This window comes from Hemitrygon akajei, chromosome 11 (assembly GCF_048418815.1).
Source record: "Hemitrygon akajei chromosome 11, sHemAka1.3, whole genome shotgun sequence".
Taxonomy (NCBI): Eukaryota; Metazoa; Chordata; class Chondrichthyes; order Myliobatiformes; family Dasyatidae; genus Hemitrygon; species Hemitrygon akajei.
Window position 1 is genome coordinate 9,815,034 of NC_133134.1, and position 20,334 is coordinate 9,835,367.

At 39.3% G+C, this 20,334-nt stretch overlaps 1 protein-coding gene across 3 annotated transcripts in view; it reads right to left on the minus strand.

Moving 5' to 3' along the window:
- prkar1b (protein kinase, cAMP-dependent, regulatory, type I, beta) overlaps nucleotides 1–20,334 on the minus strand; it is a 162,741-nt gene that overhangs the window by 26,780 nt on the left and 115,627 nt on the right. For all 3 annotated transcript variants that reach the window (XM_073060190.1, XM_073060188.1, XM_073060189.1), the window contains exons 7-9: nucleotides 18,287–18,445; nucleotides 9,082–9,142; nucleotides 4,664–4,785 (exon numbers count right to left, since the gene is read on the minus strand). In XM_073060190.1, the coding sequence (XP_072916291.1) occupies nucleotides 4,664–4,785; nucleotides 9,082–9,142; nucleotides 18,287–18,445 (342 nt within the window). The remainder of the gene's footprint in view (nucleotides 1–4,663; nucleotides 4,786–9,081; nucleotides 9,143–18,286; nucleotides 18,446–20,334) is intronic.

The window sequence follows — 20,334 nt, forward strand, 5'->3', positions numbered from 1 at the left end:
TGTACAGGGCCCTGGTGAGACCACACCTGGAGTATTGTGTGCAGTTTTGGTCACCAAATTTGAGGAAGGACATTCTTGCTATTGAGGGAGTGCAGTGTAGGTTCACGAGGTTAATTCCCGGGATGGCGGGACTGTCATATGTTGAAAGATTGGAGCGATTGGGCTTGTATACACTGGAATTTAGAAGAATGAGAGGGGATCTGATTGATACATATAAGATTACTAAGGGATTGGACACGCTAGAGGCAGGAAACATGTTTCCGATGTTGGGGGGGAGTCCAGAACCAGAGGCCACAGTTTGAGAATAAGGGATAGGCCATTTAGAATGGAATTGAGGAGAAACTTTTTCACCCAGGGAGTTGTGGATCTGTGGGATGCTCTGCCTCAGAAGGCAGTGGAGGCCAATTCTCTGGATGCTTTCAAGAAAGAGTTAGAGCTCCTAAAGATAGCGGAGTCAAGGGATATGGAGAGAAGGCAGGAACGAGGTACTGATTGCGGATGATCAGCCATGATCACAGTGAATGCTGGTGCTGGCTCAAAGGGCCGTATGGCCTACTCCTGCACCTATTGCCTATTCTGAGGCTGCACCTGCTGATCCTGGACTCAGCCACTACAGGAAACATCCTCTCCCCATCCATTATCTAGGCCTTTCCCTATTTGATAGGTTTCAATGAGATACTCCCCTCATTCTTCTAAATTCCAGCAGCACAGGCCCACACAGGCATCAAACACTCCTTATACGTTAACCCTTTCATTCCCAGATCACTTTCATGAACCTCTTCTGGACTCTCTCCAATGCCAGCACATCCATTCTTAGAAAAGGGACCCAAAAGTCCTCACAATAGTCCAAGTGTGGTCTGTCCAATGCCTTATAAAGCATCCATAAGTAGTGCAACACACTAGAGAGAGAATCAGCTCCTAGGCACTACCTGAACATACTTATGAAATAACCACAGGAAGTCGAGGAACCACTTTAACCAGATTACCTCAATCACACTTTAATTTTAACCACAAAATAGAGCAGGGTGCCATCTGCTGATTAGAGAACAGCTTAGGCTTTACGGTAGTGTAGCGATTCGCACAACACTACTGCAGCTCAGGGCTTTCCAGATTTCGAAGTTTAATTCCGGGGCCATTCTGTAAGGAGACTCTTCCCCACAGAATGCATGCGTTTGCCCCATGTGATCTGGTTCCCTCTCACAGTCCAAATACGTACTGGGTAGGTTAACGGATTGCTGTGAATTGCCACGTGATTAGGTTAGGGTTAATCATGGTTGTGGGGTTGCATGCTCGAATGTCTGGAAGGGCCTAATGTACACTGTATTTTTTTTCACACATGAACAATTTCCAGAACTGTTAATGCGCTTAGCAACAATTCCTGAATATTGGTATGTACTAAATACAGGCAGGCCTGCCTATACCTATCAGCAAAGTCATAGACTCACTGGCGACTGAAGGATTTGCATATGCCTGGAACGTGTTGAAGGTAACTGCATCCATCAGGAGCTCCCCAGTTACATTGTCCCAAAACACAGTTAGAAATCTTGCAAAACAATTCCCTTCTTTGGAGGCTTCCAAGAAGGAAGGAATATTGTGGTTAACCCACATTAATCTGGGTCCACAGCTATTATATCATCTTTTGCTTTTCTGAATTGCTTTTCAGGTTTTCTGTGCTTACGTCAGAAAAGACATTCAGAATGCCTGGGAAATCAAGTAACGTTTCCATGACATGTGGTTACACAACTAAATTTCACATAGTATTCCATTTCATTTCACTATAGGCACATTATTTAGCCCTGTAATGAACGACTGAATGTTACAGCTTAAGCTCACTTGGTACATCAATTCTACATCAGTGTTTTCTCTGCAAGAGTTACACCAGAGAGCTCTTCAAAGCTGATGGCCCAACAAAATCACAATAGAGCAGTTTCTGGAACATTACAGCACATACAGGCCCTTTAACCCATCCAGTCTATGCCAAACAATTAATCAGTCTAGTCCCATTGACCTGCACTGGACCGTAGCCCTCCATACCCCTCCCATCCATGTACCTATCCAAATTTCTCTTAAATGTAGAAATCAAACCGTTATCCACTATTTCCGCTGGTAGCTCGCTCCACACACTTATCATTATCAGGGGATCAGCTTTCCCCTCGTGATCCCTTTAATCGTTTCACTTTTCACCCAGAATCTATGACCTCTAGTTTTAGCCTCATCCAATCCCAGTGGAAAAAGTTTCCTTGTATTTACCCTATCTATACCCCACATAATTTTGTATACCTCAATCAAATCTCCCCTCATTCTCCTACGCTCCAAGAAAAGAAGTCCTAACCTCTTCAACTTTTCCCAATCATTCTGGTTCTCAAATCCTGGCAACATTCTTGTACTTAAATCTGAAATAATATTGTAAACACTCAGCAAGTCACACAGTACTTATAGAAATGGAAGCAGAACTGATGCTTCAGGTTAAAGTTGTTAGTTACTGTTTTCATCTCTAACCTCATGTGCTTCCAACAAACACAGAGCAGGAGTCACTAAGAGCAATTCAATAAAAAAAATTAAATTATAACAATGCAGAAACTGGACAACGTGACACAAAATCTCACCAGTAACTTACTCCAATTTTAGAACTTGATTTAATTGGATTTCTACAGTTCATTACCCAAATAGTTGTGGAAGCTAGATCACCTAAGCTTTTAAGGAGGAAGTAGATAAATTTTCAAAAGATCATGTAACTGAGGGCTGTGGGGAACTGGCACAGGGGATGAGGTTTGGGGCCGATCAGCCACGATCGCAATAAACGGCAGTGTAGCTTTGAGGGACCAGCTAGCCTACTCTTGCTCCTATCTTCTATTTTTTTAAGTATTTAATTCAAATTTTTTGTCATTACTAAAAAACTTGAATACTTTTTTTACCTTTAAGTAGTTGCCCAAACTTCTATCTGAAACACTATTGCAATTAGAGGAGTTTTGCAGTTGTGAATTATGATTTCTTATCATTGTATGTGGAAATAACTTCTGCAAGCTTTCTTTTACTTCAGTGATCATCTTAAACTTGTGCCATCTCACCTCTTGCAGCCCATTTAAAGGTCACTCTTTGTAATCTGCAAGATTTCTTCCAGATCACCCTTCACCTTCTACATTTTAATGAGCTAACCATTACGTAGAACTAATTTAAAATTAGCCTCCAAATTATAAAAATAGCAGGTATGGACATGGAAAAATTAACATCAGTAGCTTAAAGACTCTTTTAGAATAAAATGCTGCCTGTTACTTAAGTAAGCAGCAATAAATATAAAAAATGTTCTTTTGAAATAGCCCACTGCATTGATTTCAGACCATATGATCCGGATGATGGGGTGGTAAATTGGATTAGTAAGTATGCAGATGATACTAAGATAGGAGGCATTGTAGATAATGAAGTAGTTTTCAAAGCTTGCAGAGAGATTTAGGCCAGTTAGAAGAGTGGGCTGAAAGATGGCAGATGGAGTTTAATGCTGATAAGTGTGAGGTGCTTCATTTTGGTAAGACTGATCAAAATAGGACATACATGGTAAATGGTAGGGCACTGAGGAATGCAGTAGAACAGAGTGATCTAGGAATAATGGTGCATAGTTCCCTGAAGGTGGAATCTCATGTGGATAGGGTAGTGAAGAAAGCTTTTGGTATGTTGTCCTTTATAAATCAGAGTATTGAGTTTAGGAGTTGGGATGTAATATTAAAATTGTACAAGGCATTGGTGAGGCCAAATTTGGAGTATTGTGTACAGTTCTGGCCACTGAATTATAGGAAAGATGTCAACAAAATAAAGAGAGTACAGAGGAGATTTACTAGAAAGTTACCTGGGTTTCAGCACCTAAGTTACAGAGAAAGGTTGAACAAGTTAGGTCTTTATTCTTTGGAGCATAGAAGGTTGAGGGGGGACTTGTTAGAGGTATTTAAAATTATGAGGGGGATAGTTAGAGTTGACGTGGATAGGCTTTTTCCATTGAGAGTAGGGGAGATTCAAACAAAAGGACATGAGTTGAGAGTTAAGGGACAAAAGTTTAGGGGTAACACGAGGGGGAACTTCTTTACTCAGAGAGTGGTAGCTATGTGGAATGAGCTTCCAGTAGAAGTGGTAGAGGCAGGTTCGATTTTGTCATTAAAAAAAAAATTGGATAGGTATATGGACAGGAAAGGAATGGAGGGTTATGGGCTGAGTGCAGGTAGGTGGGACTAGGTGAGAATAAGTGTTCGGCACAGACTAGAAAGGCCGAGATAGCCTGTTTCCGTGCTGTAATTGTTATATGGTTATATGTTATAAGACATAGGAACAGAATTAGGCCATTCAGCCCAGTGAGTCGCTCATTTCCCTCTCAACCCCATTCTTCTGTCTTCTCCTCATAACTTTTCATGCCTGGTCTAATCAAGAACTATCAACCTCCACCTTAAATGCACCCAGTGACCTGGACTGCACAGCCATTGGTGGCTATGAAATCTACAGACTCACCACTTTCTGGCTAAAGAAATTCCCCCTTATCTCTGGTCTAAATGGATGGCTCTCTATTTTGAGGCTATACCTCAATACAGTTTATTCTGACAGATCCAAAGTTAACCATCAATTTGAGGAAACTTGTTTCAATTTAGTTTGCCATTAGGTGCAGTTCTTCCCAAAATATTACCTCTGTGATAATGAAGAAGTCATCGCCTGGTTCACCCTGGACCACAATTTTCTCCCCATCTTCAAATTGGACAGGCTCCAGTGCATCAGCTACCGTCAAGCGCTCCCATTTGTCCAAAGACTCTATTAAATGTAAAATAAAACAAATAAATATGGACCAACAGATAATGGATCTTAAATTACTGGCTTGAATTTTGTGATAATTATGACAGCAAAACTCCCACAAACATTGCCAGAAATCTCCAGCAAGTGTGTAGAGAGAGAAAATCAGTAAAAAATTTACTCTTTTTGATCTAAGATCATGACTGATCCATTTGCCCTAGTACCATTTTCTTCCCTATCCTCCCTGGATTCTTATAATTTCCAAAATTCTGTCAAGTGTGATCAGTAAAACCATGCAGTCCTCCAGGGTAGAAAATTCTGAAGATACACCACCAATACAGTGAAAAACAAATTCTCCTCACTTGAGTTTAAAATAGCCTATTCCTTATTTTAAAGGTGTGGCCATTAGATTGCGATTCCTCAATCGGGGAAAAATCCTCCCATAATCTATTCCACCTAATTTTCAGTAAGTTTTGGACATCAATGAGTCCAGCTCTCATTCTTCCTAAGACCAGAGAATAAAGATCTTGCTTACTCATTATCTCATATATCAGACCAACCATCCCAAAACTTAGGCAGGCAAAGCATTACTACACTTCCTCTCTAGCAGATCCATACATATTCAGGTAGAGAAAGCAAAATTGTACACAATATTCAGGATGCAGTTTTACCAAGGCTTTGCATAATTGTAGATGAACAACTTTACTCTTGTACTGAAACCCTTTTGTAATGAAGACCATACAGTAGCATAGCAGTTAGCATAACACTTTACAGCTTCAGTGACTAGGGTTCAATTACCATCGCTGTCTGTAAGGAGTTTGTACGTTCTCCCGTGATGCATGGGTTTCCTCCTGTTGCTTCAGTTTCCTTCTATGTTCAAAGATGTACATATTTGGGTTAGTGAGCTGTGGGCACTCTATGCTGCCGCCAAAGTGTGGTGACACTTGCAAGCTATCCTCGACACATTCTTGGACTGTGTTAGTCACTGACACAAATGACACATTTCACTATACATTTTTATGTTTCAATGTACAGTACTGCAAAGAAGTTTTAGGCACATATGTATAGCTAAGCTGCCTAAGACTTTTGCACGGTATTGTATTTGTCAATGTGGAGCTGAGATCGAATTATAAATCTGGCGGGAGCAAAGGATGTTGGGAATGGTAAGGGTGGACTGCCATGTAAGGGGCATGGGACAGGTGGCAGAAAAGGAGTGCCAGGGCCAGAGGGAGGCACAGGTGCAGTCATGCCCAGCCCTGAGATACCAGGCAAGGTAACTTGATTCCAAACAATTGGTTTACTGATCAGTATAGAATGCCCCTCTGGTGCTTTCCACTCCCTCCCTTCCCCCTTTTCCAACCATGATTCCCCTCTCCCTGCCCCCTTCCCACTCTCAGTCCACTAGAGACCCATATCAGAATCAGATTTAACATCACCCACATATGCCATGAAATGTTTTCTTTGCAGCAGTAGTACAGTATGATACATAAAATTACTGCAGTAGTTTAAATGTCTTAGCCTACCTAGCTCTATATGTGTGTGAATGTGCGTGCACAGTACTGTATATGTGAGAAATAAAGCTAATCTCCACACCACTTTCCCAAGATAACCAAAATTGCTAGAGACAAGAGGTCAAGTACTATCTGCCTTCCTGTCAAAATGCGGCTGCCAATGACTTCCAATGACTCTTCTACAAGGCCATACAGGTCCTTGTAAGTCTTAACATTCCCCAACTTCTGACCATTTACAAAATTCTCAGAACATCAGTCTTCAGGAAGCGTACAGCATCCCCTTTCCATCATATATTCTACCTGCCATATTGTTGTCCATTCAGTTTGCCGATAGAAACATAGAAAACATACAGCACAATACAGGCCCTTCGGCCCACAAAGCTGTGCCAAACCTGTCCCTACCTTAGAACTATCTAGGCTTTACCCATAGCCCTCTACTTTTCTAAGCTCCATGTAGACATCCAGAAGTCTCTTAAAAGACCCTATCGTTTCCGCCTCCACCACCGTCACTGGCAGCCCATTCCATGCACTCACCTCTCTGTGTAAAAAAACCTTACCCCTGACATGTGAGTTTCCTTACATCTTTATCCAGGAGGAGGAGTATAGGAAACTGATACAGGACTTTGTGATATGGTGCAACTCAAACTACCTGCGTCTCAATATCACCAAGACCAAGGAGATGGTGGTGGACTTTAGGAGATCTAGGCCTCATATGGAGCCAGTGATCATTAATGGAGAATGTGTGGAGCAGGTTAAGACCTACAAGTATCTGGGAGTACAGTTAGACGAGAAGCTAGACTGGACTGCCAACACAGATGCCTTGTGCAGGAAGGCACAGAGTCGACTGTACTTCCTAAGAAGGTTGGCGTCATTCAATGTCTGTAGTGAGATGCTGAAGATGTTCTATAGGTCAGTTGTGGAGAGCGCCCTCTTCTTTGTGGTGGCGTGTTGGGGAGGAAGCATTAAGAAGAGGGACGCCTCACGTCTTAATAAGCTGGTAAGGAAGGCGGGCTCTGTCGTGGGCAAAGTACTGGAGAGTTTAACATCGGTAGCTGAGCGAAGGGCGCTGAGTAGGCTACGGTCAATTATGGATAACTCTGAACATCCTCTACATAGCACCATCCAGAGACAGAGAAGCAGTTTCAGCGACAGGTTACTATCGATGCAATGCTCCTCAGACAGGATGAAGAGGTCAATACTCCCCAATGCCATTAGGCTTTACAATTCTACCGCCAGGACTTAAGAACTTTTTAAAAGCTATTATTAATGCTTTTTGAGATAGTGATTTAGATGCATATCATATTTTTTACTGAGTTAAGTATTGTATGTAATTAGTTTTGCTACAACAAGTGTATGGGACATTGGAAAAAAGTTGAATTTCCCCATGGGGATGAATAAAGTATCTATCTATCTATCTATCACTACTCAGTCCCACATGGTTTTGTAATCAACAAACTTGAAAATGTTACACAAATACTGACCAGCTTGCTGAGTACTTCCAATATTTTCTGTTTTTATTTCAGATTACAGCATCTGCATTTTGTTTTAGTTTTTTTAAATGACAGCACAACTACTAATGCTGCTGTCACTATTTTGTGTTACTGACTACAACTTCAGGATTCTTACATACGTGGTTTAACATTGAAATCAGCATGCCTTTACATATACCTGTTTGCACTCTTCCCCACTGAAGTCAAAGAAATATTTAAACTGATGTGAATTTAAATTACATAGGAATTACACCCTAAAAACCTAATACTATTTAATTCATTTACACTGAGGGGTACATATTGCTAAGTAAAGACTTGAGGGTCCTTTAAATTTTAAATATTGCAAATGACCGTCAGAGAAAAAGAAATTCTATTTAAAAACTCTGCAACATTTAAAAAATTAGAACTTCAAGAAATTCTAAAATAAGCTATTATCACTGTTAAAGTCAGTATTTTTGTAAAAGGTTCCTGAATGATAATTTATCAAGTAAAACCCATATTTTGCTTATTTTTCCATATCTGAAAAATTATTTCATGTATCCAGAGATCACTGCAACAGATATGTATGAAAATATATATTTTAAATTTCAGAAGCTTAAGAACATTAACATAAACCCTAATAATCAAATTAAGATTATTAATTTCTTATCTTCTCTTGATCTGTATTACTGGTATTATAAACAATGTTTCATGGCATGTGGCACCTCTTTCCTTTGGAAGCTGCAGTGATTAAACCTTTTCCAGTTAAGTACTGAAGGACATTAAGAACATGACAAAATTAGGCTTAGCCATATTAAAAGAAAAACTTAAGAATTTTTTTAAGTATTCCTGATATGACTATAAAATATTAATAGGAAAATGCTCAATCCATTCAAATCTATTTATTTTAGTTTGCTTAGCGCATGTGAAAGTACACAAGCATGCAACACCATCTTCCTCATGTGCCAATTCACACTTAATTAGATTATAACTAAACATTACAGATGACGTTATTTTGATACCACCCTATTTTCCACCCATCCACATAGGAAACCATTACAAATGTATTATTTCCATTAAAAAGCTCAAATCGGATTAGATACCTTGAGGGATAGAGTTCAGTCACAAAATTCTACTCACGGTGTTCAAACTATGAGAGAGTACCAAAAATGTCAACCATTTCACTTTCCTTGTGTTGTGCTGCAGGGCTACTTGAGGTCAGACACAGGAAAGTGCTTTTTTTTGGACCTTTAACAAAATATCGAGGTATGAAGCCTTCACTTCAGACAAGCTACATGTGTGGCAGAGATTAACGTTAAACATCGTTGCCAACTGACCCAAAATGGAGACCTTGCTCAGGAATTCTTCATACATCTTGCGCTTCCTCAATGTGCTACCCTGTTTAAAATGAAAATGTAAAATGTTATTGCATCTGCTCATTTCCATATTTGTTATCTCTCATTTTCATTTGAGCACTTGAGACTTGCTGGTGCGCTATTTAGTACTTTGGACAAGAACTCAGCAAAAAGAATACAGCTAGCATTACTTTTCAAAGATAAGCATTTATTTATTGAGATACAGAGTGGAATAGGTCCTTCTGGGCCTTCGAGCTGCACCGCCCAGTAATCCCCCGATTTAATCCTGTTTAATCATGGGACAATTTACAATGACCAATTAACCTATGTCTTTGGATTGTGGGAGGAAACCAGAGCACTGGGAGGAAACCCATGTGGACATGGGGAGAACATACAAACCCCTTACAGGCAGTGGTGGGAATTGTACCCGGGTCACCTGTGCTGTAAAGCGTTGTGCTAACCACTACAATACTGTGCTGCCATTTTTTCATTCAAAAATTCCAAACTAGAAAATAAACACAATAGCTGCTGCAAGATATCTATCTGGGCAGCAGGTAGCATAGCGGTTAGTGTAATGCTATTACAGCATCAACAACCTGGATTAAATTCCATCGCTCTCTGTAAGGAGTTTGTACATTCTCCCCATGACCATGAGGGTGTCTTCTGGGTCCTCTGATACCCCCCCCCCCGCAACTTTCAAAAGACAAACGGGTTAGTAGGTTAATTGGTCATATGGGTGTAATTGGGTGTGGCTCATTGGGCCTGTTACTGTGCTGTGTATCCTCTAAATAAATAAGTATTTGAAGACCATTTTGGGCCAATGATCTGTCATGTGCATACTTCAAACTATTAAAAGCGAATGAATTAAATTTACATGATGCTTCAAGTGCACTAGCTTGTGTTCACATGGAAAAAAAAGATCAAAATTACATAATGGAAACTCTCCTACACCAATCCCACCCCTTGCAGAAGCCAGACATTAAAATTGAACTTAACCTATTCAGTCATTCTAAAGAGCCCTAATTACAGGGATCCTAGATAAATCATCAGCGTGACTACCAGTTTTCTACATTCAAAGGAAAAAAGGAATCACTAATTGAAATCTACAAAACACCTGGTATCCCACGAGATAAAAACAGAATTTTACTTAATACTCACCAAAAGCCAGAAGCCTGGCTAACCTTTAATTGTACATTTGAACAATTATATTCACTCAAACAGGTCAGCAAATTATACAAAAAGATCTGGATGATTGTACAAGCTTCACATTCTAAGCCAGATTTATATACTTATTTAAAACATGGTATGCCATCAGTTGCTATTTTAAGCCTAAAAGGGATAAAGCACCATCACAAATAGTCACAATACTGACATTTTAAATGTTATGAGACCTGACAGCTTATACTCCTCTTTTGAACCTGAATACCCTCCAGTTATTCTACACAGCTTTGCACATATACATGGTTATTACTGAGGTCTCAGAACTGTTTACTGCCTCAGGTATAGACAAAAAGGACAGACAGTACAAAAACATCATGGGAGACAATTCTTATCCAAAATTATAATGTGGACTGGTAGGCAAATATTTTGATAATGATTTGCTGAAACAATCTATGACATTATAAAAATAATTAGTCAAGAATTTTAAAGAAACTTCAAATTCTCAAAATATTGTCCTGGTTATAAGTGTTGGCTTTGATGAACAAGCATGCATTATACTTTACACATTACAAGAAAATTAAGCGAAATATTACTTCTTACAAAGGCTATATTTGCAACTTCATGAATAAAATTTTACAGCAGTAAGGAATTATTGGAGTCATAGAGTAGTACAGCACAGAAACAGGCCCTTTGGCCGATATAGTCCTTGCTGAACCTATACACAGTGACTATTTTATTTGATACACTTGTACTTCTGCTCCTTAATGTAAATATCTAATCAGCCAATCATGTGGTAGCAACTCAATGCATAAAAGCATGTTGTTCAAACCAAACAACAGAAACAGGAAAACGTGTGTTCTGAGTGACTTCAATCATGGAATAATTGTTGGTGCCAAACGGGGTGGTTTCAGTATCTCAGAAACTACTGATGTCTTAGGATTTGCACACACTACAGTCTCTACTAGGGGTGTTTCCAACCTTTTTTATTCTGTGGACTCCTACCATTAACTGAGACAGAATGCTCAGTGGAAACCTGCATCAAGGACCACAGGAGGTGTATCTGTTTGGGTTACCCGAAGAAATCAGCAGTAGCAGAACACTGCACTCATAACAGCCACAGGATTCACTTCAACAGCACAAAACTACTGTGCCGCGTCCATGGCTTTTGGAGCTGCCTGATAAAGGAAGCCATTGAAATAAAACTCGAGGAAAAGAATTTTAACAAAGCCAGAGGTCTCACTCAAAGTAAGAGCTGGAATTCAATTGTAAACAAGGTGGGAGAGCGGAAACCTGATTGGATGATGACTAACCAATCAGGAGGGATGGACTACAGGGGTATAAATACCACTGGTCTAGACATACCCAGCCATCATCCTAGAAGATGGCAGAGTTTATCATTGAAACATCGGTTATAATTGATAGTGGAAGCCTGAGAAGAGTTTAATCATTTGCGCTGGGAAAACACTAGGTCCTTTTTCCCCTGCTCTACAGTTTACAGAAGATGGTTTGGAAAACAAAAAACATTCAGTGAGTGGTAGTTCTGTGAGCAAAAACACCTTGCTAATGAGAAGGATCGGGGGAGAATGGTTCAAGCTGACAGGAAGACAACAGTAACTCAGATGATCATGTGTTACAACAGTGGTGTGCAGAAGAGCATGCCAACCTTGAAGTGGATGGGCTCTAGCGGAAGACCGCACAGGTTCCAAGGTAATAAAGTGGCCACTGAGTGTAGTTTCTTCAGGACATAAACTGTACCATAAAGTTGCCCCCTCTCAAAGACCAATGCTTCAAAATGCTGACAAAAAGGCCCGTAAATAATGTTTATACAAAATTTTCTTCTAGGATTACAAATAACACCTGATACTGCAGATCAAACATGCACTGACATCCATACCTACATTAGCACCACTGCTTACAATGCCCCAGACTGCCTTTATGCTTCATGAATTCACCTCTTCGCACTATCTAGCGACCCACCCAAGGAGAGGCAACAATTTACTTGCCCTTCTTCCAATCTAGTCTGCTATTTTTGGTGCAGCTTGGGCAATGACTGTGTTCTCTACACAGGAGTGCCTGCTTTTTCCATTCACCACTCAATCCCCACTCTAACTTGTATCTATGGCCACCTGCACAGCTACAACAAGACCCAATGGAAGCACAGGAAATGAAACCCTTCTTCACCGTTCACATTGCAACCTGCAGGACTCAATATTGAATTCTCCAGTATCTATAAAGCCTGTATCAGGACTAGCCATTTGCACAAGCCATTCCTCTCACCTCAGCTTATTTTTATCCACTTGTGTATTCTAGCCTGCTGGGCATGTCCCAATATGCCAGACGATGCAACATCAGCCAGACTTCACAACACAGACAATTCCACAGAGCAGGAATTCTCAACCTTTTTTATGCCATGGAACATAAAACATAGAAATCTACAGCACATTACAGTCTCTTCAGCCCACAATGTTGTACTGACCATTTAACCTACTCTAGAAACTGCCTAGAATTTCCCTAATGCATTGCCCTCTATTTTTCTAAGCTCCATGTACCTATCTAAGAGTCTCTTAAAAGACCCTTTTGTAACTGCCTCTACAACCATTGCTGGCAGTGCATTCCATGCACCCACCACTCTTTGTGTGAAAAACACAAACTCTGACATCCCCCCCGTACCTACGTCCAAGCACCTCAAAACTATACCCCCTCGTGTTAGCCATTTCAGCCCTGGGAAAAAGCCTCTGGCTAAACACAATGTCAATGCCTCTCATCATCTTAGACACCTCCATCAGGTCACCTCTCATCCTCCATCATTCCAAGGAGAAAAGGCCAAGTTCACTCAATCTATTCTCATAAGGCACACTCTTCAATCTAGGCAACATTCTTGTAGATTTCCTCTGCACTCTTTCTAAAGTATCCACAAAGTAAGGCATGATCTGCCCTTGACAAAGCCATGCTGAAAAATACCATTAAGAAAGGGGTCCATGGACCCCAGGCTGCTGTAGACAATGGTTCAGTGTCTGTTCAGCATTTCACGTTATTACCAACGTTCCTACATCCCCTCTACTGCTTAGATCATCATCCTCTTGTTTTCCCTTCTGATGAAACTTCAAGTGGTTTCTCTTTCATTAGACGCTGCTTGACTAGCTGAATTTGTCCAGCATATCTGTTTCTGCTTACAGTCTCAGGTTCATTATAATCCAGAAGATGGTTCAATCTCCATATCCTCTCCAACAGAAGGATTGCTTATGTACACTTCTATAACATCAGGTATCTCTATAACTTCCTCATTTTGTTATTCCAATGCTCTGTCTCCCAGGTTTCCATCCTGTCTGTTTTTTCTATTTATCTAAATACCTGCTGTACATGACCAGTCCTGCACTAAAGTCCCATTCACTCATCATCCATCTTTTTAATCTGGCATCTTCCCTCTTCCTTTTCAGTCCTGAAGAAGGGTCTCAGCCCGAAACATCGACTGTTTATTCATTTCCATAGATGTTGCCTGGTCTTCTGAATTCTTCCAGCATTTTGTGTGTGTTGCTTTGGATTTCCAGCATTTGCAGACTTTCTCGTGTTTATGATTCCCAGCATGGTTTTTGTGATGTGGTCATCACTGATGCCAGAATTCGCAGAATGGTCATTAGGGTGGTGGTAGAATTTCTACTCTTGCAGCCACCGCATTTATTACTGATCTAGTCTGCTTTCTAGTTAATGGTTACTCTCAGGATATCAAAGATGGGGACACATAATGCTGTTGAATGTCAAGATAATTGGTTAAGCTCCCCTGTTGAAGATGTTCCTCTGTGGCAAGTTGTAATGGAATAGATCTCTGCTGCTGCTAATTTTTCTGTGACTCTTGGATAAGCTTGAGTTTCCAAAAGCACTAAATTTGATATGCTTCTCTTAACTTCCCTGCATAGCTTCACCTAACCTTTCTCTGTAAATTCCTATAAGCTTAAACCCATTCTCTCTCCAAAAGCCCCAGCCACCAACATCACCTCTTAATTCTGGTGTGATGTGCATACCTTCCTTCCTTTACTCAAACATTGATAGTAGAGCCTTGGGCTACTTGGACCGACTACCAGCAATTCCTCTTTTGAAAGTAAGTCAGAGAGATGCAGCAATTTAAGAACTTCTTCAAATATTATCTCTTTAGTCCATTTTAATTATATCCTTTCTCATACTTTTTTCTTTCTAGACCTTGCCAGGATACCATTGACTGAATGGAAGACAGTTCATATAATATACCCAAAACTCCAATCGATATTCCTTCGCTGAAGTGCTGATGAGATACCCCTACCCCCTGGGCAAAGAGGAAAGCAAAGTTAAGGAATTGTCCTTGGAATTTATTTTTGAGAATACAATAATTTAGTATTTATCTTCCTCCAATCATATTCTGCCCCATAATAGAAAGCGTCAACAAAAACTCTATGCTTTTTCAAATGATTCCTATTTAATCAGGTGCTTTCAATACTAACACATTCAAAACTCATGAACAAAAAGCTGAATTCTAAACAAAAGATTCAAGTGTGTTTTTTTCAAATAATGACTTGTTAGAAAATGTTAATAATTACATGCTGGATTTTATCAATTGGTCAAATGAGTTTATGAGTCATAGAGCAATACAACACAGATACAGGCCTTTCAGATCAATCAGTCCATGCTGACCTTACTGCCCACCCAGCTCATTTTAATTTCCAGTCAAATCCTTCTAAGCCAAGGAATCACAATCTGGGGTCCATGGACCCCTTGCTTAATAGTAGTGGTCCATGCATAAAAATGGTTAGGAACCCCTGCTCTAAGCCCTTCCCTTCCATGTACCAATCCAACTGCCTCTCGAAGAATACCATTGTACCTGCCTAACTATTGCTTTTGCCAACTCATTCGATATAGTCACCACCATCTGTATGAAAAAATTGTCACTCAGGTCCCTTTTAAATCTTTCCCCTTTCACCCTAAGTCTAATATTGGATTCCCCTACCCTGGGCAAAAGACTGTTCTCTTTCACCCTAAATCTGATATTGGACTCCTCTACCTTGGGGAAAGCACTTACTTTCCACCGCATCTATACCTCTCCTAAGTTTAAACACCTCTAAACTTGCCCTTATTCTCCAATGTTCCAAAGAATATAGACCTGGGCCTGGCCAAACTCTCCCTATAATGGGAGAGGTTAACTTTTCTCCACTCTTTCTAGTTTAGCCACATCTTTCCTATGACAGTTTACCACAGTACTCCAAATGTGGCCTCACCAACAACTTGTACAGTGGCAAACATAATGTCCCACCCAACTCCTACACTCAGTGTTCTGCCTGATGAAGGCCAGTATCCTCGACACCTTTTTAACTAGCTGCCATTTAACTAGAATGAGAAAGTGTTATCAATAAGTTGCACTTGTGTTTTGGCCTGAAAACATTTTGAAGCTTAAAAAAAAACCTAGTTTGAACCTGATATCATGCAAAGGTTATTTGCTTTCCGTATTCATTGTGTGCTTATGAAATAGAGTGAAAAAGTTACAAATGCAAATGTCTTCCCTTGCGCTTTCTTGGGGGAAAAGTCCAAACGGCTCTTAAATTCTTGTTAATTGGCTTTTCTCTGTGTTAACTATTCAAAACTTTGCCAAATAGTCCTTTAAATTTAAATTTTACTTGCTCTATCAATGAAATACTCCCACACCTCTGGACTCACTTTCATCTCATGTTCTTGATGTTTTTTGCTTATTTATTTATTAATTATTCCTTCTTTCTTTTGTATTTGCAGTTTGTTGTCCTTTGAACACCCAAGCTGGTCTGGTCTTTCATTAATTCTGTTATGGTGACTATTCATTATGGATTTACTGAGTGTGTCGGCAAGAAAATAGATCTCAGGGTTGTATATGGTGACATATATATACTTTGATAATAAATTTACTTTGAAAACCTCCCTTGTACAGCATAAGCCATTTAACTTGCAAAGTAGAAGACTACACCAGCAAACCTCAAGACCAAAATACCAGAGAGAAAAATGCATTGTCATAAATCAATAAAATTTTACCACTATGATTTGAAATTTAATACAATTATTAGGTATTATTAGAAAAGGTGACAATTATCTGAACATTAACTAGTTCCAAGAAACAGTCTAAAGAAACAAACAAGTAAACAAATAGGCTCGTGAGGAAGGCAGATGTGACGTCAACATTCATTTCGAGAGGACTAGAATATAAAACCAGGGGTGTAATGTTGAGGCTTTATAAAGCCCTGGTGAGGCTTCACTTGGAGTATTGTGAGCAGTTATCTAAGGAAGGATGTGCTGACATTGGAGAGGGTTCAAAGCAGGTTCACGAAAGTGATTCTGGGATTGAAAGGCTTGTCAAACGAGGAGTGTTTGATGGCTCTGGGCTTCTACTCACTGGAATTCAGAAGAATAAGGGATGACCTCATTGAAACTTATCAAATGTTAAAAGGCCTCGAAAGAGTGGATGTAGAGAAAATGTTTCCTATGGAGGGAAAGTCGAATAGAAGGACATCCTTTTAGAATGGAGATGAGGATGAATTTCTTTAGCCAGAGAGTGGTGAATCTGGAATTTGTTGCCACAGATGGCTGTGGAAGCCAAATCATTGGTTATATTTAAGGCAGAGGTTAATAGATTCTTGATTAGTCAGGGCATGAAGGGATACAGGGTGAAGGCAGGAGACTGGGGCTGACAGGGAAAATGGATCAGCCATGATGAAATGGAGCAGACTTGATGAGCCAAATGGCCCAATTCTGGTCCTATATCTTATTCTATTTTGATTATGCAATCTCATTGGAAGGAAGTTGCCATTCAACAATGAGAAATCTGCTATTAACGACAAATATTTAGACAGAGCAATACAGCACAGAAAAAGGCCCTCTGGCCCAGCTCATCTATGCAAGGTGCCCAACTAAGGTAGTCACCTTTGTAGGTGTTTGGCCCATATCTTTCTGAACCTTTCTGATCAATGTACTTATCCAAATGTCTTTTAATCTAGTCCAAGGGCTCCCCAATCTTTTTTATGCTATGGATCAATACCATTAAGCACGGAGTCCGTGGACAAATCTATGTTCGTTTATAAAAAGTTTCGAGAAGCTTTTAGAGGAGGAGCAGGAAATCACCACAAGGGCACTGGTGCCCTGCAACTTGCTCAAAGAGTAATTGAGGCAGTGGAAACATTCATATTTACCTCAAAGGATTTATCCAGTTTGTTGCTTCTATTCTAATCGAAATGCTCACAATAAATGTTTCACAAAAAAGTACAAAACCTGACAAATTATTTTTGATTGTTTGATGTAGTGTAGCAATTTGCTTTGTGTTTTATCAAACCTATAAATTCAAAGCAACCACAAAATGGCATTTGCGAATTAGATAATCAGATATATTTCACTCATACTCATACCTGTGTGAAAACAACATTATTGCAGTAGCTTTAACTATAATGTTAAAATTATAATAGGCTAACTAAATAACCACTATGGTACCAAGAAATCAAGGAGCCTGAGGAGAAATTAAATCAAGATGATTAAAGTTTTAGACTTAAAAGATGTCTTTCCCCTGGTATTGAAGTCTAAGGTAAGAACAGGAGTTTCAGTTAATAGTTGAATGGAATACAGGGGCTTTCAAGAAGATAAATTCACCCACGAAGTATTGGGTTCTAGAAACTCACCTTCTAAATGAATGAATGTGGAAGCAGATCCCTCAGTATATTAAAAAAAATCATCTGGAAAGATGCTCACAGAAACATAATTTTAAAGATTATGGACCAAGAACTGGGAGTAAACAAAAAGACTCAATTTTTGGATGACATGGACATAATAGACTGAATGTCCTCTTCATAGGCCATCATTTTCTGATACTAAATTCTGCGTGTATACAATATTAAAGTTTTACTGATTTCAAGAATTTGTTTAAGATGTGGTATGGTTCCTAAAGAACTGTTCAATGTCCAGTTTTAGAACAATAGAAACATATTTTTATATGCAATTATTAATCAATTCAAAAAGAATTGCAAATGGATATTATTAACGTAATACAGACCATTAGAATGCGTCTATAGCTATCCCTGTCAATTCCCCACAGTTTGAGGTCTGTCTTGGCCTTGACAGTTGCTGCTCTTGGAGTGCCATAGATCAGAGCAAGTTCTCCAAAACTACCTCCTTCTCCAATGTTTGTAACCCATTCTCCATTGACGTAGACCTAGGCAAAAATAAAACAATTTGTCAACACTGATGTCCATGTTCTTCTTTTTTATCCGGGATAATCTTTGCCAGGGGAAAATGGGGAGGGGGAAGGGTACTGGTGCAAAACAGAATAAAGTCATAATGGTCTAATGATTTTTTTGTGCAAGTGATAAACAAAACATTCAAGTTGTGCACAGAATTGGTTATCATAGTCATGTCCTGAGATACAGTGTAAAGCTTGTCTTGCATAGTGTTCATACAGATCAAATCATTACACAGTGTATTGAGGTAGAACAAGGTAAAGGGTGCCTTTCTACTGCAATGCAACTTGCTTTAAAAGTTCTAATCTACTAACTTTTATTGAATCCCAGATACTTTGTGCATTTCTTGATATGGTTGAAACAACAAGAACTAATTTAAAAAATCATAATCAAACAGAACTGATGCTATTTATAAAACAGTCTCACAAAGTGCATTTCTTCAAGAAAGGCGCAATTTTAAGATGGCAGGACAGGTCCATACAAGTGCATGAAGATAACTTGGCGAAAAGAAAATGGTTCAACTGAATCTACCAAGTAAAACATTGTAATATATTTGAAAAGGCTTCTAATACTAGCAAAAAACTGGAAAGCCCAAAAATTTTTAAGAGTTCAACAGAGCGCAAAAGAAATTGATAAGAGGGTGCCACAACAGTGTAGCAATTAGTGTTTAAACTATAACATCTCGAGGAGTTCCAGAGTTTACAGTACAATTCCAGCTCCATCTATAAGGAGTGTACGTCTTCCCTGTGGAATTCAGGGTTTTCTCTGGATGATCCAGTTTCCTCCCACAGTCCAAAGGCATACCTATTAGGTTAATAAGTCATTGTAAATTATCCTTTTTTTTCAATCTTTTTATTAGTATTAAAAATATTATGAACAAAATACAGTTGTTCAAAATTATCCTATGTTTAGGGTTAATCAGTTTTGTCAGGTGGCATGGCTCTAAGGGCCTACTCTGCACTGTATCACCAAACAAATAGAAAGGAGAGATAAAATTATAATTTAATAAAAACAATTACAAAGAATGACATAGGTAGGCAGTGAGACAATTAGGTTGAGAGAAATTATATTGGGGAATAAGGAAATGACAGAAAAACAAATATTTTGTGTCGATCTTCACAAGAGAGAGAAGACCTTCTGGAAATAGTTAATGCTGCAGGTCTACAGTAAAATGAGGAGTTCAAAGAGATTAAGCATTAGTTTAAAAAAATACTGGAGAAATTAGTAGGACTGGACAGTGATAAATCTCCAGGCGCTGATGACAATTTGATGGTGGTGGTGAAAGAGATAATGGATGTACTGGCTGTCATCTTCTATGTATTCTAGAACAGTTCTCACAGATTGGGAGATAACAAATGTAACCCCACTACTTAAGAGGAGGAAAAATGGAAACTGTTAACCTGACATTACAAAGCTGGGAACGATTACAAAGGATGTGGTAACACTGCATTTAAAACATAATAACAGGACTGGTGAGAGTTCCAAAGCGAAATCATCTTTGTCTAATCTGTTAAGAATATTTTGGAGATTTAACAAGTGGAATTAATTAAGGGTAAACCAGATGATATAGATAATTGGGTTTTCAGAAGGTCTTCAATAAAGATACTGCATAAGAGCCATTAATTAGAAATTACGTGAAATATACTGGGGTCAATATACTGATGAGAATGTCTAACTGACAGAAAAATAGAAACATAAATAAACATTATTTTTGGGCTGGGAGGCTCTGAAAAGTGGGGTGCTACAGGGCCTCAGCTCCTAGCAATCTTTAACAATAACTTGATCTCCTCCTCCAAGTGCTGAGTTTGCCAATGATAAATAAGATGATGTATGGCAGTGTGGATAGTGAGGAGGATGCATCGAG